Source organism: Eschscholzia californica, unplaced genomic scaffold (genome assembly GCF_041429995.1).
Source record: "Eschscholzia californica isolate CP2 unplaced genomic scaffold, dmEscCali1.0.p SCAF_2, whole genome shotgun sequence".
NCBI lineage: Eukaryota > Viridiplantae > Streptophyta > Magnoliopsida > Ranunculales > Papaveraceae > Eschscholzia > Eschscholzia californica.
The window spans coordinates 47,880,490-47,906,505 of record NW_028238309.1 but is presented as its reverse complement, the minus strand read 5'-3'; the positions used below and the strand labels follow the sequence as shown (position 1 = coordinate 47,906,505).

The window sequence follows — 26,016 nt, the reverse complement described above, 5'->3', positions numbered from 1 at the left end:
TTCCCTTAATTGACCCCTAAGGGTGTAAGGGACTTTGAAGGACTCCTTAAATTTTGGTTCTAAGACTTTCATGACCATGTTCCTGTGTTCATCTGAATTGGTTAATTTGAGAAGATCCCTGAAAGGCATAAGGATCGGACAGAACTTAATGGAATGTCCAATAATGCCACAAGATAGACAAAATCGTGGTAATTTTTCCACACGCAGTTCTACTAAAATTAATTTATTAGCGGCTAACTTCAGATAAACATGTTGGTGAAGGGGTTTGGTGATGTCATATTCGATTTTGACTCTCCCATAAACTTTCCACTTTGTTGCCTCCTCCTGTGATGCTGGTTCATAAGTTCCTAGGTTGCCTGCAAGTCGGTTCACTGCTGTCGCTGTTAAATGTCCTTGTGGGATGCCGTGAAATTGCGTCCAGAACCACGCTTTGTCGAAAACATGGTCGATTGGGGCCAAGTCATTGCAACATCTTTGTATTAGAACTAGTTCTTCGTGAAGAACCCATGGTGCACTCTCAAGGGCGAAGTCAAGTTCTGAGGCCGTTGCAAATTTCATGAGGAATACATTTTCCGTCACATCTGTTAGAGAGAATTTATTTGGTCCATGTATTACTTTCGACAATCTTTGCAATGCTTGCCCGATGTCGATCTTCCTTGGGCTTTGAAACCACACCACTCCACATTTGATTATTTCGTCCAGGTTTGGATTCAAATCTTCTCCATCTACCATCATAGTTGTTCGTTCTTCTGTGGTTAAAGCGGCGAATTGTTGAATGAATTGCTGATCGGCGGCGTCCATTTTCAGAGTGAGAGAAATAAATCGAGTGTTGAGGATGAATTCGATGATTAAAGAGACTGGATCTCGTGGATAAAAACCCCTGAAGGGAACTAAAAGGAGAAAAATAAACACTGAATATTACGAAAAAGGGTGTCGTTTCAACCCTTAACCGTCCATAAACCGCAGCTAACTGCTATTAACTGACTAAGGAAACCGTATTGCCGCCCAAACTGGTGGCGCCGGCAGAGTTTTATAACTGTCTCCGCTCCAGAGCAAAAAGTTTATTCTTCTTCTACTCCCTAATTCTCTTAGAAGTTATGATATTAAGTTATCAATTGTTCGTCCACCTAGGGTTTTTAATTCTAGGTATCCAGCTCCGTTATTTCTCTGTAATTTAACTGGGGTTGGTACCGAATTAGGTCAAAAAGGTTTCAACTTTCCGTTTTCTTCAGGGATTTCTAGTAGTGGGTTGGGGAGTTCTGATGGTGGTGGTGATGATAATTGTAGAAGAATTGGGGGAATTCTTGTTAAGAAGAAAGAAAGGAATCCATTGCTTGTTGGGGTTTCTGCAAATGAAGCTCTTAGATGTTTTAAAGAGATTTTAGAGAGAGAAAGAGGAGATGTATTGCCTGATGAGATCTCTGGTTTGAATTTTACTTCCATTGAAAATGAGGTGGTTGAGTTCATTAATGGAAATTTAAGTGAGGTTTATTGAGGTCAAAGTTTGAGGAGTTATCAAAGTTGATAAATAGTTCTTCAGGTCCTGGAATTGTGGTTAATTATGGAGATTTGAAGGGTTTAATTGATGAAAACTCTGTTGAAAATGGGAATTTCTTGATTACCCAAATTAAGAAATTGTTGGAAATCCACCATGAAAAACTCTGGTTAATTGGTACAGCTCCAAGTTATGAATTGTATTTGAAGTTCATAAGGAGATTTCCCTCTGTAGAGAAAGAGTGGGATTTGCAACTTTTGCCTATAACATCTCTTCTACCTTCTTCCATGGGAGCTTTAGGGTTTAATTCTCCTCCTCCTCAAAGGTATATTTTCATCCCTATATCTCTTAAATGTTATCAAATTTCTCCATTATCATCATATCTTGTTGTACTTTATTATAGTGAGAAATTGTGATTGGAGTACTAGAAAATTGAAAAAACATAGTTGTTTGATTTTGAAGTTCATTCAATTGGTCTAAATTTTAATCTTAATGAAATCATCCTGCTTATTATCTTCTTATTGCATATTAAACTGTAAAAATCTGAACAAACAATAAACTATAATTAGGCTTGATTGATAATTTGATATAAAATAGACCGATCTGGTCTGTTTATCGGGTCTGTTGAAGAACAGACCAGATCGGGTCTGTTCTTCAACAGACCCGTACTCCGGCGAAGGGAACCCCCTTCGCCGGAGTTTTTAGAGAGAGAGGGAGATGAGAGTTAAAAAAAAAAGGTTGAAGGTCGCCGGCCGGAAAATTTTCCGGCCGGCGACATTCATCGGAGAAGATAGTGTGAGGTGGAGAGAGAGAGAGAGGTGAGGTGGAGAGAGAAAAAGGTGAGTTGGAGAGAGAGAAAGATGATTTGGAAAGAGAGGTGAGGTGGAGAGAGATAAGTGGTGGAGAGGGAAGTGAGGTGGAATTATTTTTGTTTTTTTGATTTTATTTTGAAAAAAGATTTAAAGGAAGGGTAGTTAGGACATTTCCATGAAAATAGGGGGCCATATTTGAATTTACGAAAAAAAAGGGGCCATAAAGGAAGCTGGTCACAAAGTAGGGGGCCATATAGGAATTAACTCTAAAATTTAACACTACTCCTATCAACTAATGTGATTTTTCAACCGAAAAAAAGAGAAAAAAGAAGAAGAAACCTAGTGTGATTTGACCTCTCTCAACAAAAAAAAAATGTGATTTGACACTCACCAATAACATGACTGGAGGGGCAAGAAGACAAAGAGTTCAAATTAGGGGTTTTCATATATTGGTATTAGTTCTATTATGAGTGTCTGTCGTGCACTTGGGAAATAACTCTATCCGAGGGGGGCTATTTTTCCACTACAAATCACCTTATCAAGACTTTTTTTTTATGAAGACCTTATCAAGACTTGTAAAGGATTTGAGCAGCTATTTTGGACAACTAATATTCACTTCACACCATGCATTTGAAGGTTACAATCTCCTCAGTGATGAAAAAGAAGTGAATTCCCCTCTGGACAATTAGTAGACTATTTGGCTCCTTAACTAATATTCTTGTTAATACAATGTTGATCAAATAATTCTTTGTTCTTGAAATTGGTAATTTTAGTTCTCTCCATTCTCTCTCTCTCTCTCTTTGTTAGGGGTTGTATATGATTAGCTTAAAAACCTATCTTAAGTTCGGCTAAATTTAGCGTGGTCAATAGTCCTCTACTTTGGTTTAATCTTAATAAGAAACGTGTACTCAAATTTGAAATTTTTTAAAGATAAACATAATCACCTTGCCTCCAATTATTGAGGGAGAGGTTGAAACAACTTGACAATCATGTTGTTGTTTCAAACTTGAATAGTGATTGAAACACATAAGGTGATTTGACATAATTTTTTAGAAAAATATGATTACTTAAACTTGGTATGCCATCCACAAAAAGTTTGGAGTGAGAATGGTCATACATAAACTAAGAAAAACATAACTATAGTAAGTGTTGACTTTTGTTATAATTGGCCAAATGTTGACCAATGTATGGTTGCTTTAGCTAGTAAGGTATGGAAAACATTGGAGTTGGGTTTTCAAAAGTCAAATATCAGTACTTTTTCAAGAAAATAAAAGTCAAATATTAGTACTTCTCTTTCAGAAAGACAAATATTAGAGCATCTCCAAACGTCCAACCTCTATATTGGCATAATCTCTATATTTTCACTCCTTAAATCGAGTTTCACTCCAAACGCAAAACACTATTCAAGTCTCTATATTGGCATCTTTGTTATTTTATTAGTTTTAAATTTATAACTTATTATTTTTATTACTTATAACTTCTAAAATTTGATAAATTAAATATAGTTAATATAGATTACATATAAAAATATTATATTAAAAAATACATATAATATTAGAGATATTACAATGCGTACGTTACTGCAAATCTTAGAGATATTACAATGCGTACATTACTACAAATTACGAAAATATAAACTAATTTTATTACGTAACTACTCCCGTAAAATTATTTAGTACTCCGGTAAGTCTCTCCACCTTCGCCTCCACTTCTAGATTCGCCTCCGTCTACACCTCCATACCCACCTTCGTCTACACCTCCGTATCCACCACTTCCGTATCTACCAATTTTGTATTTTGTTACGTATTTTATGTTTATTAATAAAATTTTAATTATGGCCATTTATAATTATATAATTAATTAAATAGTATTATTAGTTTACTAGAATACAAAAGTAATAGGACACAAGTGTCAATTCATAAAAGATATTAAGGACTCAAGTATAAATTTTATGACAACCAAGGACCAAAAATCTATTATGTCAAATCAACTCTATAATATAAAGAAGTGAATAGTGAGCCTTCACATGTGAAGGCTCACTATTCACCATTCTCTACATTATAGAGAAGTAGAGGAGCCTTTGGAGCTCCAAAATCTCTATTTATGAAGAAATAGAGCACGTTTGGAGATGCTCTTAGTACTTCTTTCTGAGAAAAAAAAAATCAAATATTATTTAGTTAAAAGTCAAGTGCGTTTTTTTTTTTTGTTGGAGAATGTGTAATAAGAAATAAAATGTGAGACAAACTATATTACTAAAACCCCATAATTACAATGCCAAAATGAGGAAAAAATCCAAAAAGGACCATGTTATTGTGGATAAGACCCACCCTAATTTGAGAATGAGATGCAGGTCCAATTCTCAGTTGTTGGTGGGCCCGAAACTAAAAAGTACACCAGGTCCATGTGCCAAACTTAATTAATTCTCTTTATATCTGTCTCATCTTTATCTCTCTAAAAAAGAGTCATAACTTTCTCTTCTTTCTCTCTCTAAAAAACTTGGTTGATGAGAAAAAACCAGATTGTTGATGATTTTTAATGAAGAGTTAGAGAGGTGATTTAATGGTGAAGGATTAGATCGTTGAGTTTTGCTGAAGAGTTAGATCGATGGTTTTTATTTATGAGGGAAAACTGGTGGGATATGGAACAAACAAATCTGAATTTTTGATTCAATGGATGAACAAATCGTTTTTGCTTCTGAAACAAAGATTTAGTCTCTCAAAAATCTGTTTCTCTTCATTTGTGAACAAAGTTGAACCCCGTCTTCTTCTTCTCTTCATGGCCTTAGATTCAAGGCCTTGGATTTACTTTCTCTCTCTAAAATCTCTTAATTTTAAAATTGAACCCGATGTTCATCTTCTCTTCACTAATTCAATCTCATGGCCTTAGATTCAAGGTTTATCAAAATTCTTTTCTAGAATCAAGATAAAAAAGGTTCAGATCTGAATTGAAGACCCAAATTTTGTTGAATCTTTTAGTACAAAATTTGGTATTTTTGTATGATTTCAAGACCATGGAAGTTGAAGATTGAAGACTCAGATTCAGATTCAAGAACATAAAAGTTGAAGATTGAAAAGTCAGATCCAGACAATTTCGGTATGTATGTACGATTTCGGTTTTTAAAGGCTTGATGATAAATTTCATTTTTTTGTACTTATGAGGTGAGAATGATACGAGGTAGGATTATGTATTTTTTTCTAGTGTGACGTTGATGATGAAGAAGAAGATGATGATGATAAAGTGGGATTGGTTTGTATTTCATTTGTTGATGTAAATAAATTTGGGTGATATTAATCTTGTTAAGATCTTTAAGAAAAAAATGTTTAGGATATGAAAATATATATAGTAGGGGACATTTGATTATTTACTATACATAACAAAATTTGTTATGGATCTTTACTGTAGTATAAATGTATTCTTTCATTTGGTTTGTATATCATTTGTTGATGTTAATAAATTTGATTATTTACTATACATGGTAGTACATAAAACAATTCCCGGTACATAACAAAATTCTCAGTACAAAAATGTCTAGTACATAACCAAATATGGCTAGTACATAAAATAATTCCCGGTACACAAGAAAATTTTCAGTACAAAAGTCTCTGGTACATAACCAAATGACTAGTACATAAAATAATTCCTGGTACACAAGAAAATTCCCAATAAAAAGTGTCTAGTACATAACCAAATAGCTAGTACATAAAACAATTCCTGGTACACAAGAAAATTCCCAGTACAAAAGTGTCTGGTACATAACCAAAGGGTCAGTACATAAAGCAATTCGGTACACAAGAAAATTCTCAGTACAAAAGTGTTTAGTACATAACCAAATGGTTTTTTTTTTGTTGAACAAACATAATCAAATGGTTAGTAAATAAAACAATTCCCGGTACACGAGATAATTCCTAGTACAAAAGTGTCCTAGAAATAAAAAATATGTACAGTACATAAAACAATTCCAGGTATACAAGGAAGTTTCCAGTAAAAAAGTGTTTAGTAAATAACCAAATGGTCAGTACATAAAACAGTTTCTGGTACACAAGAAAATTCCCAGTACAAAAGTGTTTAGTACATAACCAAAGGCTAGTAAATAAAATAATTCCCGATACACAAGATAAATCTCAGTACAAAAGTGTCGTGTAAATAAACAATTTCCGATACATAATAAATTATCATACCGTACAGTTACAATGTTTTGTTAAGGTTTAAAAAAAATACTTTGTTAACCAAGTCTAGAGAAGGTACTTAATGTGGGGTACAGACTTGTACAAGGTACATTTCCTAATTTACAGTACATTTCCTAATTTACTGTATATCCCAAAATGTGAGTATATTAGATTATGCATATTTTCAAATGTAGGTTGCAAACTTCTATAGGAGTACATTAGAAAATGTACTGCACATTTCAAAATGACATGAACTTACGGTTGAAGTTTTACCAAAACATAATTTGTCAACATATACATTCGTGTGCAATACACGTGTCTATTTGTACATAAGCAAAAATACAGTAAATGTTACAAAGTACAGTAAATTGTTTCACTAAAATAACTTATGTTTTGGAAGAATTGTATATGACTTTTGATTATAAATGGAATGAAACCTGAAAAGGGAAATATAAATATGTAGATAAATGGAATTAAAAATTTGACAAAAATTAATGCAACATCTATCCAAAAAAGAAAAGAACTTTAAGATTTTAAGAAAATACCATACCTAAAACAAAAGAAAAAAAATCACAAAGAGAGAAAGTATTTAAAAAGAGGAACAAAAATATATTTGTATAAAGAGAAAGAATTTATTTTAGATTTGAGAGAGAGAGAGATGGAGAGGATGACGGTGGATAATAGTATGTAGAGAGAGAAAGTGGAGAATAAAGTGTAGAGAGAGAAACGTGAAAAGCCGGATTTTTTATGGCATTTCTGTAATTTCGGGGTGGCAATTTATGTAAATAAGAGTAAAAGTTTCCCTAGTGTTGTAATTTCCCACCATCACTTGATTATTGGACCTGCCCCTCATTCCTTGTGTGCAGTGGGCCTGCTTTTCTTTTTGGAGAAAGGAATGGGCCTTTTGCCCAACCCCTCTAATTACAATACCTATTACAAATAAAATTTGAAAATATTTCGAGAATCTATTGCGTTTCTTCTTTTTCGCTCATTTTGCTAATTTATCTGCTAGATTGTTTTGAGTTCTGTTGGTGTATGAGAACTTGATTCTACTAAAATGTGAGATGAGTTCTTTACTTGTTGGATATGTGTTGTTTTTTTTTTTTTTTTTTTATTGAGGAGGAAAACTAAAAACCGATCCTAACTTAAAGACTCCCGTAAGACTTCTGGAAGGTCCGTAAGCGCTTTCCATAGCCAGGTACCCGAATGCAAGCGACTCCATTTAGCTAAGATGTCCGCCTTCTGGTTCCCTTCTCTGCTGATGTGAGTGTATATGACTTTGGCGAAGTTTTCTTCAAGCTGACGGAGTTTGGCCATCAGCTTGCCTGCTTGCCAGCAAATATCCACTTGTGACCCGTTGAGAAAATGCACTAAGTTGCAGTTGTCACTTTCAATATGAAGGTACCCTACTTTCTGGAATGTAGCCCACTGGAGAGCTTTGATAATAGCCCAACATTCACTTTCTTCCGCATTTTGGCCTCTATAATTACTTGCTGCAGCTGCTAGAAAGTTAGCCTGATCATCGAACATAATGCCTCCAATCCCTGCTAGAGCTGTACCCTCCAAAAAGGAGGCGTCAACATTGATTTTGATGAATGGAGCAACTGGGGGAGACCATATAGCACTACGAACTGACGGTTGTGGAGGTGACTGATTTTTGAGGAGGTTTGGTGTACTTTCCACTTGGTCTATCACCATCATGGGGAGGATGTTCACATTAGAGAAGCATTTATCACATCGTGCTTTCCAAATCTGCCAAAGAATATTAGAAAAAAGACTACAAAGCTGTTCATCAAGAGCTTTCCACGTTATGATCCAGTCAGTAAGATTATTAATGCACCTCGAAAAGATACCAAAATGAAACCAAACCACAGTTGCCAAATCGCAATGTAAAAGGGCGTGAACAAGAGATTCATTGGCATGGCAAAAAACACATTCAGAGGATTGTCCAATAAATCGACCAATTTTACCTCGAACTGGCAGGCTGTTTGTACAACATTTCCAGAGGAATAGTTTGATTTTCGGTTGGACAGAGAGATTTCAAATAAAATTCCACTCCTTTGTTTCATAAGCATTATTTTCAGTTCTAAGATAATAGTACATCGATTTAATTGTAAATTTACCTGATTTTGTAAGCGTCCATCGAGCTGTATCATCGAGTTGTGTTGTTGATTGTCATTGAATCATTTTTCTCGGATTGTCTAAGTGTTGAATTGATCATGCCTTTATCGTCGCTTTCTATAACGACGTGATTGTAGTTATGTTCAGCCTCGCATCATACGTCGAATAAAATAACTTTAGCTTCACGTTCTTCACTAGATCGTGCTCTGAGAGTTGATTCTTTGGTCTCGACAAATTTAACGTGGCAGTCATGAATAATGAAACTAATACCAATACAATTTGTTATTTCAGTAAAGGATGCATCACCGTTAATCTTTAACATAAGAGTAACCCGAAGTGGACCAATACAAATAGAACATTATTGTCTTTTGTAATATTCCATTTATTGCTAGTTCTTGTTTAGTTGAGCACTAACTTTATTATTGATCAACATTGAAACAGTAGCCTTTGTTTTGCATCTTTTCATTTCTTAATAATCTTTGATTGAAAAAGGTACAATCATGATAAGTTTTGCAACTTATGATCTCCTGCAATTGTGTTTACTTTCTAGAATCCTAGATTAGTAAATACTTCGAACAGTTATCTTTCTATTGCTTACCATGATAACATAAGCTCGGATTACTTGGTTGTCACATGTGGTTTATTGCTTTCAAACTAAACTCCGAACCATTAGACTTACCTAACAAAACTGTGCTAAAGTTAAGCTGAATGCAAACCGTGTAGTGGTTGGGAGTTGGGACTTTACGTGGGTTCGACCAATTTATGAATCTGGTGGTGGACAAAAACAAATAAGAAATTTTAAAAGCCTTCTCATGAGTGTTAATGGCGACCCCCTCAAGGCAAACTTAATAGAGAGGAAGTTAGTGAACGCTAACAATAAGCGCCTTTAAACTTTTCAAGCCTTCTCATGAGTGTTAATGGCGACCCCCTCAAGGCAAACTAAATAGAGAGGAAGTTAGTGAACGCTAACAATAAGCGCCTTTAAACTTTTCAAAACAAATTGAGGGTCCGTTTTGATACGTGGGAAAACAGGTTGGGAGAATCGATTTTCGTAAGAAATAATATTTGTCTTGGTCAGAAACAATTGACCGAGTTAATGGGGGTGTATTGGTAAAAATGGTGAGTGTATATGAGACTTCCCCACTGGTTTCTTCTAAGAAAAATATTTGTGGTTTAGGGTTTTGTGGGCGTTCTCTCTCTCTGTCTCTCCTTTTCTATTCTATTCTTCTCCACCAAGAGCAGATCAGGTCAGCCCCCAAGATTTAAAGAAGTGGGTCTCTCTCCTTACTCAGGTTTGATCTGTGATTCTTCTTTTTCTGAAACAGGTACATGGACAAGCAGCTCCAGAGTAAGTTACATATAAATCCGAGTTTCAATACATTCTCATGATATTGCTAAGTCTTACTGAGTAACAAACTATAACCTCATTTCCCATATCATCATTAGGGCTTCTTTTTCAAGTTTTCAGTTTAGTATATGTATGAGTTAGGGTTATTTCATTCAACTAGGTTCTAATTCTATAAAGGTATGTTAGGGTTCAGATTTCCTTTTTGTTGTGCGTACCTTTTGGTATTATTTTGTGATGCCAATTGTGTGGCGCCACCCTTACTCCAAATTGGCATTTTTGCTAAATTTGAACGAAAATTGGCTATTCAGTGATTCCATTCTGATCGTTTTCGCCATTTTCTTTCTAAATTTGGTGAAGATGCCAATTTGGAGTTGGGTTTGGAGCTCACCATTAGTCATTAGAGTTGCTCTTAGGGTGAATTAAGGATGGATTTTTTTCTTGATAGATAGAACTGCTTTTACTATAATTTATCATTTGAAAGTTGTTTGGTAAAAGAATAAGAAAGTCATTTTTCATAAGCCATTGTTTTTAAAAGCTGAATTTTAGGAAGCAAATCGAGGGCTGCTTTAGCCTTTAAGAGTCTCTTTATTTCAGAGTTGAATGTCAAGCAAAGTTAGAAGTTAGAACTACTTCAGAATTCCTCGCAACATTACTAAACCTAACGAGGAACGAGTTTGGTATTAATGCACATTTTGTTACAATTTGAAAAAATAACAGTTAGGAGAGCAAATACTTTGGTGTTTGACATAATGTGCTTCTAAAATTACTTGCATATCAAAGTTAAAGATGAGGAAACTATTAATGTAAAGCACCATTGAGCTTGCTTCCTCAATCTGCTCTGAAAAGCTATTGATTCTAAAGTAAAAGTACTTATTTTCCAAATAACTTTCAAATGAAAATTTATCAAAAGACCCTCTTTTACCTAAGAGCAATCAAGAACAAAGCTTTACTTCGAGAGAAAATTTTGTAGGGGCCCCCCCAATTAGAGACCCCTTCTAGGAGAGCCCCGTGTTAGAGGGGGTAGTTTGACGTAATGTTAGGAAACTAAACAATGTTGAGTTCCCATTACGTTCAAAACCATCAGACAGTAGTATGCAAATAGGTGGATTTAACTGGTGGAGTGTCTCAAAGTTCCATTTCTTATTATACTAAGTTTTTTTTTTTTGCATTTTATGTTTGTTTTTTCAACTTATTAAACAATATGGATTCTTCAAGCACTCAACATTGAGCAGCTATTCAATCGCAAGTAAATAAGACCAACAATTATTAGATAAGTTGACAGCAAAGAAGGGGTCGAGAATTCAAAATTAACTTGCACCACAAAATTCAGGGATCGGGATCGTGGGTATAGCAGATTATGAGCCTATCCAGTCCTGAACTCAAAATGACAGATGAATATTATCATCTATGAGAAAAATAGAAGTATTAAAGAAAGAAATACATGACCCTGAGTAGAGGTGTACTCGAGTCGAGCATATAACGAGTTGTTCGAGTTTGGGTCAACTGTGGCTCATGCTCAACTCGAAGATTAACGAGCACGAACTTAACACGAGCCCATAATCATGCTCGTTTATATAAACGAGTCGAGCTTGATCATTCTTTAGTGTATCCCGAGCTACTTGTGAACAACTCGTTTAACATACTATCTATAATAGTGTCGTACATAATTATGTATTTGTATTGAAACTTATACATGAAATACAAACCATCAAATGATTATTGAAATATGAATCATCAAGAATACCAATCATTATTAGTAATTAATAGTTTTCTTAACAATTAGTGAAGCATATAGAGATTAAAATGAAAGGGTTGAAAGTAACGAGCTTAACAATGCGAGCTCGAGCTCTTTGAAACATATACAAGTCGAGAAAGTGGACAGTAACTCGACGGAGCTCGAGCTTAAGCAAATAGTCGAAAACACTAGCCGAGCTTGAATATCTTATTACTCGCATCGGCTCGGCTAGCGACACCCCTACCTATGAGGCTTTTCCATATTGTCTATTTATTAGTGGTTGTTGATACATGGAAATGGTCCATAGATGTGGTTTAAGCTTTTTCCATCCTACGATTCTGTGTTAGTTTCTTCTGTTCGCCGTTAGACTTCATAGGTTATTCAACCTAACTAATGTTGGAAACTTATTTAGTAGATTAACTTTCTCTGCTCACTGTGACCTATCTTATTTCGGCAAATTTGTACTGGTTGAAATGTTACTGTAAATGGAGAATCATTACTCATTTACACCTTTATAGATTTTGAAATGGTTAGCAATGAAGAGCTCCTCGTCCATCTTTTAAATATAAATGGTTTTCGTTGGTTCTTTAGCTCATTCTTCATGTCCTTGTATAGGGAGACTTGTCACTGTAATGATTTATATTAAAGATTTTTGAGAAGTAGGAAATGCAAAAGAGAAGGAATGGTTTCATATGGCCGACGCTTTGGTGAAACAAGAAAATTTTCCGGAGTACAAAATTTTTAAGGGAAATTATGAATTTTGTCAAATTTTCTGGAGTGCAAAATTTTAAAGGGAGACAAAACATCTTCTTCTTCCTCATCTCCGACCACTAACTCCAGCCACCACACCGGCCACCATCACCATTTTTGTCTTTTTTTTTTCTTCCTCATCTCCTTCCACCACCATCTCCATTATCTTTCTTTTGTCTCTTCCTCTCTCTCTCTCCCCTCAATCTTTTCTCTCCCTATCTATTCGCAGGGAAGGGGATATCTCCTTCGCCAGAAAACCGATTTGGTTGGGGTACAAACCAGTCGTCGATTAACTCCCCAACCAGTCTCGTTTTGGGGGCGAAAACTAGCCAGCGATTGGTTTTGGGGATCCTCAGACCAGATTTGTTTTCCGGCGAAGAGGATGTCCTCTTTGCCGGAATAGATAGAGAGAAAGGCTTGAGGAGGGAGAAGAGCAGAGAAGAAAGATAATGGAAGGAGAAGAGGAAGAAAAAGGTAGTGATGATGGTTGAAGTTGGTGGTCAGAGATGAGGAAGAAGATTCATCTGTTTCCTTCTAAAATTTCGTACTGTAGAAAATTTGACAAAATTCACAATTTTCATTTAAAATTTTGTATCCCGGAAACTTTTCTTGTTTTCTCAAAGGGTCGGCCTTTAATATTATTTATAGTAGGGTTCAATTATATAAGAACTATACCCAAATAGAATATTAGTCTTTTGTAATATTCTATTTATTTTTAGTTCTTGTTTAGTTGAGCACTAACTTTATTATTGATCAACATTGAAACCGTAGCCTTTCTTTTGCATCTCTTTATTTCTTAATAATCTTTGATAGAAATTGGTACAATCATGATAAGTTTCGCAACTTGTGATCTCTTGCATTTATGTTTACTTACTAGATTAGTAAATACTTAAAACAACAGTCATCATTTTTTTGCTCACCATGCTAGCATATATTGTGATTATTTGGTTGTCAACTGTTTTTTATTGCTTTCATATTTAAATTATGAACCATTAGACTTTCCTAACAAAACTGTGCGACAGTTAAGCTTAATGCAAACCGTATAGTGGTTGGGACTTTACGTGGGTTTGACCAGTTGATGAATCTAGTGGTGGACAACACTGTGGAACTGAATGGCAATGAAAAGAATGATATAGGCATGGTGGTGGTATTTTATTAGCTGAGTGTTCTTTTGTTTGCTTTCCTTTCGTTTCTCCTTTCTTCGATTTTTTTATGCTCTAACGGTTCTTTTTTACATTGCTTTTGAACAGGTTATTAGAGGAAACAGTGTAGCTATGATCAAAGCCCTCGAGCCTGTCAGTAGAGCACAGTAGTTACATTTGGGCCACCTAAATTACCACTGTAATATCTGGCAGTATGTTTTTAATCATATTGACAGTGGTGTCCGATGATCTACTTTTTCATGAACGTATTAGCTTGTAATGGAACAGAATATTGCTTGTACTTGTATGGACCATTACTGATATAGAATCATTGCTGTGTTATTTTCAGCATTTGAGTGGTGAAGCGTCTGAATCTTACTCATATGGGACAAATGATTTGTTTGGAAATGTCTCTTGAGATTCGATCTGTCTCTAGTTATTAAATTGATCAGAAGATGCCTGAGGATGAAAAAAAATTGCCGCTGATTCAATGTCTTACTCCCAGTATGTTAGCTTACTTCCATGAGGCTTGCTTTATGAATTAGTGAAAATGAAGTAAGAACATTAATTGGGTGTTGAAGAAGGTTCCTTTTTTCATGTATTGGATATTAAACTCACCGGCACACAACCAGTGAGCAGACCGGATCAAAAAAAGTTACGGGGAAATTCAAGTAAATGTAAAGTGACCATATACGAAAGTTGTTTAAATCAGTGTAGCAGGTTCTCTACTTTCTACTTTCGTAACGAAAATATGATCTCACTTTACGCGAATCAGGTCGATGATTTGATGATAATTCATGCAAGTTGCTAAATGTTGAGGTGGTGAATATATGCAGGTGCTCGCATAGCTAAGCATACTGAATTCTATGGTGGGTCATAATTCTATAGAGTTGGGATCGAATCTCTCCAGCTTCAATTAAATGTTGATGGTGGATTTACATTTACAAGAAAAGAATTACCTCTTCCTAGAGTATGTATTAGTTCTTTGGGACAATAGAGTTTGAATCTTACTATTTCATATATTTACAAATGACCGTGAGTTCGGTGAGCACGGACGGTTTTATAATCTCAACTCTTACAAATAAGTTTTGGAAGTGTGATATTAGCCATTGAAGACAACTTTGGAATATATAATCTCAACCTTTGAAAGTAAGTCCGAGAGGCAAGGAAGGTATATTTTGAAAATGACAACAGTCCGTGAAGCGATTACTTGTTGAGATGGAGTCTGAAGGGACTTTTATCAACCTATATGCTAAAGAAAGTTGGTCTTTAGCCAAGAAGAGATTACTTGTGCAATTATAGCATGTCTATTTTCGTGAAGCGTAATTTCAGTAGTGTTTCTCACATCAGATTAGTAGACTCGAATAACAGAACCTACTTTTGAGACATGCTACTGCTCTTGGCATTATCGGCATCCTACTTGTGCAATTATCCCTTTCCACAACACTTCCTATCGTGAAGATAATGCATTTGTTAAAACTATTTGTGCCTAAGTAGTAAGAGCATCTCCAATGGGACATTCTAACAAACACTCTAAAACTCTTAGTTGAGTGTCAATGAAAATTCTCTATCCTAATTGTCAATATAGAGACTCTTATTTTTGTTTCTCTCCAACGGAGATCTCTAAAATACCTCTACTTAATGCACATGTCACTCTTCAATTCAATAGATAAAAAGTACTTTAATTAAAAAACAAAAAATTTCTATTGGTTGGAATTTTAAAGTGGCACTTAAAGAGTCTCAAGGAGACAGTGTCTCTTTTGAGAGTCTCTACTAGTAAATGTTCCACATCATTATAGAGTGTCCCATTGGAAAAAGTTTCTTAAGTGACGCTTTAAGTGTTGAAGTTTGAATGTCTCATTGGTGATGCTCTAAGCATATAACAGAGTTGAATCTTAATTGACATCCCTACTAACAACAAGTTAGTAGGAATTGAATGATAATTTTGTTTGAAGTATAATGGAATCACGAGTGGTGGTGGGTGGTCACATTATCTAGAGAGAGAGAGAGAGATCTAGAGAGATCTAGAGAGAGAGAGATCTAGAGAGATCTAGAGAGATCTAGAGAGAGAGAGAGAGAGAGAGAGAGAGAGAGAGAACTTTGAAAAGTGTGTGAAAGTAGAGAGAAAGATGGGGGAGGGTCAGTGACACGAATAAAGCAAAGAAATGCCACAACATATATAGGGACGATTAGGGGTTACAACAAAGTATGGGAACAAAAAGACATATACAACAGACTCTCTTGGTTTCTACTTCACATGTCCACACGACCATTCTTCACCATTCACTGCCAATCCTTTCATTTCTCACTCCCCCCTCTCAACTCACACTCAGACAGAGACCCTCTCTCTCTCTCTCTCTCAACTCTCTCTAAGAGAGAGAGAGAGAGAGAAAGTATCACACAACATATTGTATCCTTTCCTTCCCAATTATGGTCACTACCCTCAACCTCTCTCTCTCCTCCCCTCTTCCTATATAGCTCTCTCTCTCTCTCTCTCTCTCTCTCTCTCTCTCTCTCTCTCTCTGTCTCTTTATAGAGCAAGCAATACCCATCTCTTCTTCCTGATGAAAACCATGGCTACCTGCAGTAGCTTTCAAGATATATTCGACAAACCATTGCCGGAGAATCCTACGCTTATCGAATCATTATCAACCTCTTTGAAACAACTCCAATCCCAAAAACAAGCTGAAATCTCTACTTTTACTGAGATATTTGGTGAACTTCATTTCAGAGAACCGGTTTCATACTCACCTCCTCAATCTTCGTCTCCATCTCACCCTCTGTTCTCCTCTCCGTCTTCTTCCATGAATGTTGGTCTTCAACCTGCTGGAATCGAAAAGTTTAATGATATCAACATTGAAAACAAGGATGATCCTTCTCTGTTTTCATTGTTGGGTACCTCGAAAACTCAATATAAGAATTCTTCTGGTAATGGGAAACTCAAACTCTGCACTGAGGGGCTTGGATCTGAAAGCACGGACGATGTCGAGAATTACAAGAATCAGAGTGTTGATGATTGGAAGGATCTTGGGAAGAAGATAAGTCTTTATAACAATTCATCATCAGACAATCTGAATGAGGTGGATATCGAAAAAGCTTCATCATCTAACAATCTGAGTGAGGCAAGCACTATAAGGAATTCACCGTTTAGTAACCTCAGTGGGTTTAGGAGAACAAAAATAGCAGAAAGAAGCTTTCCTCCACCGATTTCTTCCATAGGTAGAGATGGGAAGTCTTGGACAGGGTTTAAATCTTACCGATATAACGGAAGATTTGTTCTCAAAGAGATCAAAATTCCCAACAATGAGGTTTTGCATGCATGTAGGGAAGATGGACGCCTAACTCTTCATTTTGCTAATCCTGGTGAAGAAAAACTCAAAGAAGATGAGGGAGAAGAACTTGAAGAACAAGAACTTGGAGAACAGGAAGGAGAAGAAGAATCAGAAAACGATGATGCTGATGAACAAAATGAGGATGAAGAAGGTGAACAAGGCAAAGCATGATGAATTCAGGAAGAATTAACAGACCGAGGTTTAATTGGTTTCAAATAGCATTCATGGATATACCAGTATGGATGAAATCATGAAAACAAGGTAGACAAGAGGTATTGGACTTTGGTGTTTGTAAGGGTTTCCTTCAGGAGTCAGTTTGGTTCTTTCCTTTTCCCTTTCTTCTTCCATGAAGGGTCTCTGTTAGCCCTACAAGAGGTCACAAATCAAAACGAAGAATAAGAGCTTCAATTCGAAACTCAATATAATCAAGAAAGAAAAAACAATAGAATGATATCATGAGGGGGTTCAAAGTGTTATCATTGTTGTAACGGCTTCATATAATGCTAAAACTCTATTGCATTTTTCATTTGCAGGAATATCTTTTGTTTTCAGTTAGCAATATCTTCTCTTACCAGTTACCTGGGTTTACTCTTTTCATTATACCAATAATCTTCAGTTGAATCAAATGAATTGGTTACTCCTTTATATGCAAGTGCCGAACGGCCTGAACACAAAACTGATCGGACCTAAGCGATCGATTAGAATGACTTGACTCACTCTTGACTACCCAATCACTTTGAGCACGTTATGGATTCTAACTTGAATTTTCTCTATAACATCAGTCAAATCATAAGTTATAGCGTGTGAAACGAGTAAACCTAACTATGTTTTTCTATATACAGCATCTATAAAGAACTTCTTCTCTATGGTATTCGATAAGTTTTTCAGTCTGCAAGTTACAGCAAAGAAGACAAAGTTTGTTCAAGCGTTCTCTTTTCAGTCTCCTAATCAGGAATGCCGTCCTGAAACCTCAACAATCCTAGTTGTGTATTTTTTTTTTTTTGGAATAGTCCTCATTGTGCATTTTAACTCAGAACCTCAATCCAGAAATCTCAACCAGAGCCGAATTCTTCATAACGCCTCTTATCTAGGTAACAGAATAGTAGCTGGTAACAGTTATATAAGTTCTCAATCCTAGAAAACAATAAAGCAGTACTAACAGCTAAAGTAAGCTTGTACCGAACTCTGATATGTTAAGCACAATGAAATCAGCGGATCGAACATATACAGCCACGGGGTCACCAATACGGTAAGTTGAGTTGGTCAAGGTCAACTTGGTAAGCTCGGCACTTGGAAGTGGAGGCTCCATCTTCCCCATGAACCTCTTCAAAAGCTAGTGTTTCTGGAGACCTAATAGTGGATAAACCGCCTGCCCAGGATATATAACCGGTAAGTTATTGTTACTGCAATTGATCTTGATTCTTCACTAACTTCCTTGGTTATTGATTATGACATGAATAATGGTTCATACCTAGCAAGAAAGAGCACAAGATTGTTTTTGGGCTCTTTCGGATACCGGGAAATAAATAAATAAAGAGTTGAATTCAATACCTATTAAGCAATTTTAGTCCTCTGGAGAAGCCTTATGGAAGGTAGACCACTTGTAGCTATTGGCATTGTCAGTGTCTACAAACCACTGAATCTCATAAGGTAAAAAGTTAGAAAGAGAAAAGACATGGAAAGTTAGCCTCAGAATTTATTCGAGGATCTTGTATCTTATAGGTCTGAATAAAAGCATAATGTCATAGAGAATTAGAGGCAAAAGCATCAATTCTAGTGGCACACTCAGCAACTTGTAAAGGAAACTAAAAAGAAAAGAAGAAAAGAATCCCAAGCAATTACTTCAAATAGTGCAAGCATATCTCCATCATAATCACTTAACCAGAATTATAAGTTTGTCATAGTTAGTCCATGTAAAGTGACCCGATCAACCTTGTCTATTGTGCACTTAAACTGGTAGACCTAACACTACTCGTCATAGAATTAATTAAACTAAACATCAAAGAAAGTAAAGCGGTATAAGTAATTTAGGCAACGAACTTGTAAACTAACACCAAAAGTATAGTACATATCGATCAAGTATAGAGTCTTGAAGCTTGGGGGGCAAAGAGTTGACTACTCAATACAAGTTGAAGAAATATTTACAATAAATGATTCCCACGCCTTTGTGATTGCAATTGCACCATAGGTGTAGCCTAAAAGAGTTTCTTATTTCAAGATTGAAGTCTACATCATATACATAACGCATGTGAGTTGGTATATTATGACGAATAAACTAAGGATCTGATAACGGAAGTAAACTAATTACTATCCACAGGGTTCCAAACTCCGAACTGCTAAATTTTTGTACGAGCAAGTCTTCCTAATTAACATAAACAAGGAAAAGTCGGCTATTTCATGTTTGACCGTTTGAGTCCTCTAGACGGATCTGTGTGAAAGAAACGACCAATTTCTACAATTATATCCTGCTACTCCTGTATATCCATTTTTCACAAGATCGTCTTAATCTATATAAGGCAATCCAACGTGGATATCAACTAAAAACTTGGATTATTACAGCGGAATCTGAATCAAACATAACAAAAGTGAGGTAAATGTGAAGTTCCAAATTTAATACAGAAAAACTGAATAACCACCCTATGTTCTCGAAGACACGCTAGAGCGGTAGGTCAAGAATGGGTAGACTCGCTTTTTTGAAATTTCTACTCGTCTGTTCCTTGAGTGCTTAAGCACATTCTTTGTGGTCTGAACGTGGAGGAGGACCTAACCTAGCAGACTTTGTTAGTAAGTACAACTTTAAAAATGGTCTCATAGAAGATACTTTTGAACAAATATTTTGAAGCTTTCCGCTTTCTGTTTTTAGACAATGCCTTACTTTAGATAGTAATAAGTAAAGTATTTATTGTTTAGGGGTATGAGTTCTCTCGTTTACCCAAAACAAAACAAGTTCAGCTGATATCAAGCATCAACAATATACCATAATCTGCATAGAGGAGTATATAAAGGGAATTATCATGAAAATCTATAGAAAATTATTGAATTTCCAAGCAAAGAACAAAAATGGAAACCTTAAATTCTTGGGAACGGCTAATACTGCATGAACACTTAAGTGGAGCCTAAGTCCACCAGGCAACGCCACCATTTTTCCTTTTCATAAGGTTCTGTGAATATAGACTATCGACACAATTGAAATGCATTAAATTACCTCCAAATACAGAACCGATGAATGGAAATACAATGCTTACTGCCACTCCGCCCAAACTGTCGAAAAAACACTTGGTAATAGCCTGAAGGTGATCCTAAATACACCTTCTGTGTCTCCCAGACATTCTTTATCTAACCAGATATCCTCACGATACTACGACATCTTAATTACTATAGAGGGATAGGAATTTGTCAAAAATACTAAGCTGGCTTTATCAGTACGGTTGATAGTCCAAACCACAACATCACGTTAGAACTTTTGCGTGAGCTGTGATTTTTTTACGTTCTCTTTACCTTGGGAAATTTAGTGCAAGGTTCTTGCTTTATGAAATCTTCACCGTGATTGAACAAGTAATGTCATTCAATTATACCTGGAGACATGTAAAATAGCAAACGTTGTCAGATCTTTACCAAGCAGTAGAGTGGAGGGAGCAGGTTACACTGTCAAGCTAATTAATGTTCAAGCAAATTTGAGACGAAACTCCTTCGAAGTTCAAGCACCATTGATTCATAAAATGTTTGGTTCAAAAAAAATCTTGGCTATTTTTGGAGCACGTGGAAAATGGAGTTTGGAGAGAGAAACTACACCTGAATTGAGGATTGATGCTTGTGGCCTGCCCTCCTTGTAACTAGACACTGGTAGAGAGAGAGAGAGAGAGAGGGAAAATTCCAATTTGCTGTCAAGTGCAGCAGAATGAGAAGTTTCAAACTTTACAAGTATCCTTACAAGGCACCCGTTTATTAGGGGCGGAACCTAGACCAAGTTGCCTGGTTATTGGTTCCACAAGCAACCGTTATGGCTACCCAAACACAAAGTGATTATAGTTATGGGTTACGAAATGAAACGAAGTAGCTCAAAATGAACTACTAAAGTACATCTAGTATCCTTCCAATTCAGCTTCCTTAATCAGTAACATTGAGTTAACTTACATATTTTAAGGAACACCATGTCTATTTCCTCTTCGAATTGACAGACTTTTAAGAACAATAGAGGAAAAGAAATCCAACAGTTAACAAATGCAGAGAAAGCTGAAATACAATAAAACCCTTTTTTTTTTTGCCCCACTGCTCTTTAAATTAAGTGTCTAACCAAACCAACTTTTCGAGCAATCAATGACTCTTAACAAGCTTAGCCTCATCAATTGCAGGTGCCACTCCCCTAGTTCTCTTAACATACTCGACATACTCATCGTAGTTCATGGTATAAATAGAGCTCTGATAACGAGTTACATGGATTTCCTTCCGAAGTGATTCGGTAATGGCACCACTGAATCCAGATTTACAAATCAAGGAGTCAATTGCTTCAATTTTTGTCCAACCTGAAACCCAAATTCAAAAACATTAAGGGTGACAATTTTAGACGGATAAACCCGAATTCTTTACTAGAGAAACTATTTAAAAAATGTCAGGGAAGTCAAGAAACCAATTCAACTTTGATCATCACTATCACAGTATTGCCATAAACAAAACCAGATCAAAACAGACGTACGGTTGGTTAGCCGCAGGAATTTGGCTCATTCCAGGGGGACTGGACTAAATCAATGTATTCTTTTTACTTCCATTACTTAGAAGAAGGATAACAAGCACTTAACAAAACGGCGAAAAATGTATATACCCTGATCAGCTGCTACCTCAGGCAAGTAAGTCGCACTCCGCTTCAAATTATAATGATGATCAGTAAATTCAATTATTATGCCATGGGTTTCAATCTGCAAACAAAAAATTTTAGACTCTGGATGATCAAGTCAAATAGATAAAAACATCCAACTTAAAACAAAATTTGACCGACTAAATATCAAGCAGAGTTGCTTCTGCCAACTTAAGCAGTTATATCTTACTTTCCACGAATTCGAAAAATATAACATCCAATTAAGGTTGGTCCTAAATCCCAACCAGCATATTTCACAATCCAAATTTCATTTCATAATCAAGATAATGACCCAAAGATAAAAGTGATCGTGAGTAACAGGACAAACCTCCCAATCAAGATAGTCTTGAGCAGTTTCGTAGTTAGTCAAAACAGAGACTTTACATTGCAAATATGGTAACTCTTTAGGTTGTATAGGGGAGAAACGACGATCCCTCAGAGCACTGCATGAGTTAGTACAGGAGAAAAAAAAGTCTCACTACACAAGCTGAAACAGTAGAATATGCTTCATTAGGCAATAACAGTTCAAGGAAAGAGGTTTTATGAAGGCAGTATGCCAGTATAGATACGAGTCCTGGTTCCCTCGATTCATGATCCATGACCTTAACTTGAGGTACTATTAGAATTTGTCAGCAGAAACATTATTGTTCCTTTAACTAAGGTTGTGGTTGTTTATTCTAATACAAGTCTGAAATCTGCAACATTAAATGTGTATAACATAAATATTCCCATGCATTTTATCTCTTCAGTAAATAAAATTTTAAAACAAGTCTTCTTGCCAAACTGAGGCTTATTTTGGGAGCTGAAAAACCATCTATAGGAGAGAAGACTTGTTTTAATATCTAACTCGATTGGAAAGACAAAAGCATGTAACCAACTAAAATTATGCATAGTCATAGTCTGTTTCAGATTTCAGATTAATCAGGAATACTACCACAACCTTCGCTCATCTTGCTAATTCGGGAACTTTTGCAATTATTCAAAGTGCAAGTACTGATTTGGTGCTATCCCTTTAAGTGCATATGTGTAACCTTAACTCTAAGGTGAGCAGACCAACAAAATTGCTTTGAAGTGCTCCTAAATTTCTCAGTAACAATGTTTGGAAAAAACTGTTGAGGCGTACGCCTCGAGGCGCGCTTCGAGGCGAGGCGGTTACGAGGCGCACTTCGAGGTGAGGTGGTTACGAGGCGTGTGTATTTTAAAAACCTTATACTATTTAGAAGAACTCTTAGAATTTTTAGTTTTGCTTTTCATGTCATTTTTGAGTTGTTTGACAACACTTAAGACCTTATACTAATGGTAGTAAAGTAGAAAAACTTGTTATGCTATGTTTTTACATAATTGATGTCATTCTCTTCACCAAATTTTTCTATGTTTTACGCCTTGAGGCACCGCCTTGCCTTGTGAGAGCAAACCGCCTTGAGGCGTAAAAACGTATTTTAAAACCTTGCTCGGCAATAAATCACAATATCCCGATTACTATTTGAAATTAGTATTAGCTGCAGTTTTGTTTAGGTACTGTAAACTGATTGCATCTCCTTTCTGTTAATAGGGTGGTTAACTCCCTTGGGTTTGATAAGCATTATTCCTCTGGTATATGTGAAGTTAGACTTTAATAACTCCCTCATATGTAAGAATCATGCCCTTTCCATATCAAGGATTGTTTGTGTAGATTGTCCCGTCAATATCCATCCCAGTACTCATCTAGACTGAGGGTCTACCAGACAGAGGTAAGTTGGCAAAATGCCATCTTCCTCAATTAATCCTTTGCAAGCTCTGGTGTTTCATACTGCTAGTGCGAGGGAACTATATAGCAGTCTACTGAATTGGTTCCTCAGCTAATCCTGCAGCGTGCTGATGAACCCTCACAAGAGTCGAGTATGTGATAAATCCGCCAATACAAGTAAAATATGTTCAAACAAAACCCTAATGTGTGGCTAAGAGAGAGAGAGAGAGAGCACGTGGTGCATGATTATCTACATAATACCTCAATTTATTTTCTAACCAGTAATATTACCTTGTTAAAGCATAGTCCTTGAACCCATTTATCAAGGCACGAGGTTGCAGAGTCCCAATGCATCCACGTAGACAGGGCTCTCCACCATTTGCAGTTTCATTCCATGTAACGAACAGTGGACTGAGACAAAGTTAACAAACACATAGGCGATTCGATTAAAAAAATTGCACATAAGTTAAATAGATTGTTTGAGCGTGAGCAAATAATCGTACATGGATCTTGATAAAGGCCCACAAAACATAAACTGCCCTCACGTTCAGTGTTTACTATAACCGAGTAGGCGGGTAAGACATACTTATGAACCATTTCATTAAGAATTTCTATGATAATACGTTCAGTGAATTCTATAATAACACGAAAAGAAATCAGATTATGATGAGGGAATGATTTAAAAATATATGGAGAACAAATACTTCATCAATTCATATCCCAAATCAAATAAAACACAGAAAGCAACATAAGATACAGATTTAGGTCATGCAATCCCCTCAACTGTATAAATAAAAATAAAAATGAAGAATCCATAATCAAGTCAGAATACTGAAGATCACTAAGTTTTTAACCAACTCAAACCCAAAAATCAAAACAGGAAAATTTTAAAATTTCTATATTTTTTGAAGGAACAACAAGACATGCAACTGAATCATCAAAACCTATATAACTCAATTAACATATACCAGCAAAAAAATCTTCCTTTTATTAGGGTGTCGGCTATAGAGATTGAAATATAACAGTAACCCAACAAATCAAGGAAGAAGATGAACAAAATATGTAAATCTAAGTTTAAGAGATAAAAAGTATTACTGTTCCCCATCTTCAAAATTCGGTGGAGAAACCTGGTGATTGTTGTAGTGAGCAATAAGGGTATCAAAGCAATAAACCGCCATTTCCTGATTTGCGACTACCATTTTCAAGCTGGAGAAAAGGAGAAAATGATGAAAGCTTTTCTTTAAGAGGAAGGAGTGGATAAAGATCAATTTTGCTTTGAGAATCCGCGATTAGAAAGATAATTAGTAGTAGAATCTCTTTATTAGTCTTTCTCTTTTCCCAAGCATTTAGAACTGGTGATAAAGAGGGAGAGGGAGTGAGCAGAAAAGAACGTAAATTTTTTGTTGCCTTCCAAACCTTACGATTCGTCAGGCCCACTTGTTAACGGTGAATACTTTGCTTAAGGAATGGCAAATAGTCCAAAATAAAATATAAATTTGGTTTCAAGTCCAAACATAATATAAAATAGGTAAAAAGTCCATATTTTTTGAAAATTTGTTTTGCCTCGTACAAATACACCAATGTATCACTAATGCGTTGATTGTCTAACATAGGGATGAGTAGCTGTCGTTTTTTTTCGATCTTGGCTCGAGTCGAAGCCGAACCAATAAGTGACGGTTTGACTAAATCGTTAGTCGAAGTCGAGTCGATCATTTCGACCGGTCGACATGGTTCGGTTCGGTTGGGTTCGATTGATCGGTTTAACCGAGCACAGTTTAGAGAAAATTAAAATCATTCCATTGCATATAACCAAAATAAAAATTAAGAAATCAACGTACTTTTCCACCATTACATATACCAAAATCCTATATTTTAAACAGGTTTGTTGGTTATGTGAGGTATAAGTCTGGTCGTTCATTTTTGTTGGGAGTTTGATAGAGATCGCATCCGACGGTCATATAAAATCCTCTTTTTATAATTCGATTCAAAACAAATGGTATTAGTGTCAATAATTAAGTGTTAACTTCTATTAATGGAGAGAAAATCGGTTACAATCTAAACTACATAAATCACTTCCCCGACACACATATTTTTCTCCACTAAATATGGTTTTATTTCTCTCTCCCTCTCTCCTCTTCTCTGCAACTTGCTCTATGCAACTTGCTATATTAATTTGGAAGTTGATGTATGAAGATTACTAATATAATTGAAGTTGATAATTTGCAGGAAATAATTTCAGAATGTTACGACGTTAGTCAAGAAGGATCTGTCGCGTCCGTAGGACGCGGTGGAAACTTAGTTAAAATTAAAATCCATCGTATTTTTTTACCATCACAAACAAAAAACTAAAAAATGTAGAAGGTGAATGCAAAATCTATAATTTCAAGTTACTAACTAAGAACCAACATAGTTCAACAAAAAAAAAAAACTAAGAAACCAACAATGTATAAGTCATACAATTAGTACGACTTTGTATGAATCTCAACGAGCTGGAGTTGATGTAGACAATTAATCATCCTCTTACGCAAAACAGCATC

General features: G+C 35.8%; 3 protein-coding genes and 1 pseudogene across 5 annotated transcripts; 3 read left to right on the top strand and 1 right to left on the bottom strand.

The window, feature by feature from the left end:
* Nucleotides 1-387: 387 nt before the first annotated feature.
* LOC147558551 (protein SMAX1-LIKE 8-like) lies at nucleotides 388-1,937 on the top strand (annotated as a pseudogene).
* Nucleotides 1,938-9,753: 7,816 nt separating this feature from the next.
* Nucleotides 9,754-14,599, top strand: LOC147558550 (putative small nuclear ribonucleoprotein G). Of its 3 annotated transcripts, XR_015234410.1 has the most exons (4): nucleotides 9,754-9,841; nucleotides 9,920-9,942; nucleotides 13,450-13,585; nucleotides 13,678-14,599. XR_015234410.1 is itself a non-coding variant. In XM_086660255.1 (3 exons), the coding sequence occupies exons 1-3, from the start codon at nucleotides 9,924-9,926 to the stop codon at nucleotides 13,738-13,740; spliced, it is 204 nt and encodes a 67-aa protein (XP_086516381.1). In that variant the 5' UTR covers nucleotides 9,773-9,923; the 3' UTR covers nucleotides 13,741-14,599. The 3 variants fall into 3 exon arrangements, 1 of the variants encoding a protein (XP_086516381.1); XR_015234409.1 differs by lacking the exon at nucleotides 9,920-9,942 and having other exon boundaries at nucleotides 9,773-9,886; XM_086660255.1 differs by having other exon boundaries at nucleotides 9,773-9,942; nucleotides 13,450-13,571.
* A 1,134-nt stretch (nucleotides 14,600-15,733) lies between these two features.
* Nucleotides 15,734-17,527, top strand: LOC147558549 (uncharacterized). Its single transcript, XM_086660253.1, has one exon. It carries the CDS (start codon nucleotides 16,134-16,136, stop codon nucleotides 17,070-17,072), a length of 939 nt encoding a protein of 312 aa, XP_086516379.1. The 5' UTR covers nucleotides 15,734-16,133; the 3' UTR covers nucleotides 17,073-17,527.
* A 3,462-nt stretch (nucleotides 17,528-20,989) lies between these two features.
* On the bottom strand, nucleotides 20,990-24,927 carry LOC147558548 (uncharacterized protein At2g38710-like). Its single transcript, XM_086660254.1, has 5 exons — nucleotides 24,575-24,927; nucleotides 23,771-23,890; nucleotides 22,082-22,196; nucleotides 21,721-21,814; nucleotides 20,990-21,424 (listed from the first exon to the last, which is right to left on the bottom strand). Exons 1-5 carry the CDS (start codon nucleotides 24,676-24,678, stop codon nucleotides 21,216-21,218), a joined length of 642 nt encoding a protein of 213 aa, XP_086516380.1. The 5' UTR covers nucleotides 24,679-24,927; the 3' UTR covers nucleotides 20,990-21,215.
* Nucleotides 24,928-26,016: the final 1,089 nt, after the last annotated feature.

What these genes read in the sequence shown, in the direction of transcription:
- LOC147558550 (XM_086660255.1), top strand. An exon ending in AGAATGATATAGGCATGGTG is followed by an intron (nt 13,572 to 13,677) that starts GTGGTATTTTAT and finishes GCTTTTGAACAG; the next exon opens with GTTATTAGAGGAAACAGTGT.
- LOC147558549 (XM_086660253.1), top strand. Translation starts at nt 16,134, where the DNA reads ATGAAAACCATGGCTACCTGCAGTAGCTTTCAAGATATATTCGACAAA.
- LOC147558548 (XM_086660254.1), bottom strand. Translation starts at nt 24,678, where the DNA reads ATGGTAGTCGCAAATCAGGAAATGGCGGTTTATTGCTTTGATACCCTT. An exon ending in AATTTTGAAGATGGGGAACA is followed by an intron (nt 23,891 to 24,574) that starts GTAATACTTTTT and finishes ACTTTGTCTCAG; the next exon opens with TCCACTGTTCGTTACATGGA. An exon ending in AAGGACTATGCTTTAACAAG is followed by an intron (nt 22,197 to 23,770) that starts GTAATATTACTG and finishes TAACTCATGCAG; the next exon opens with TGCTCTGAGGGATCGTCGTT.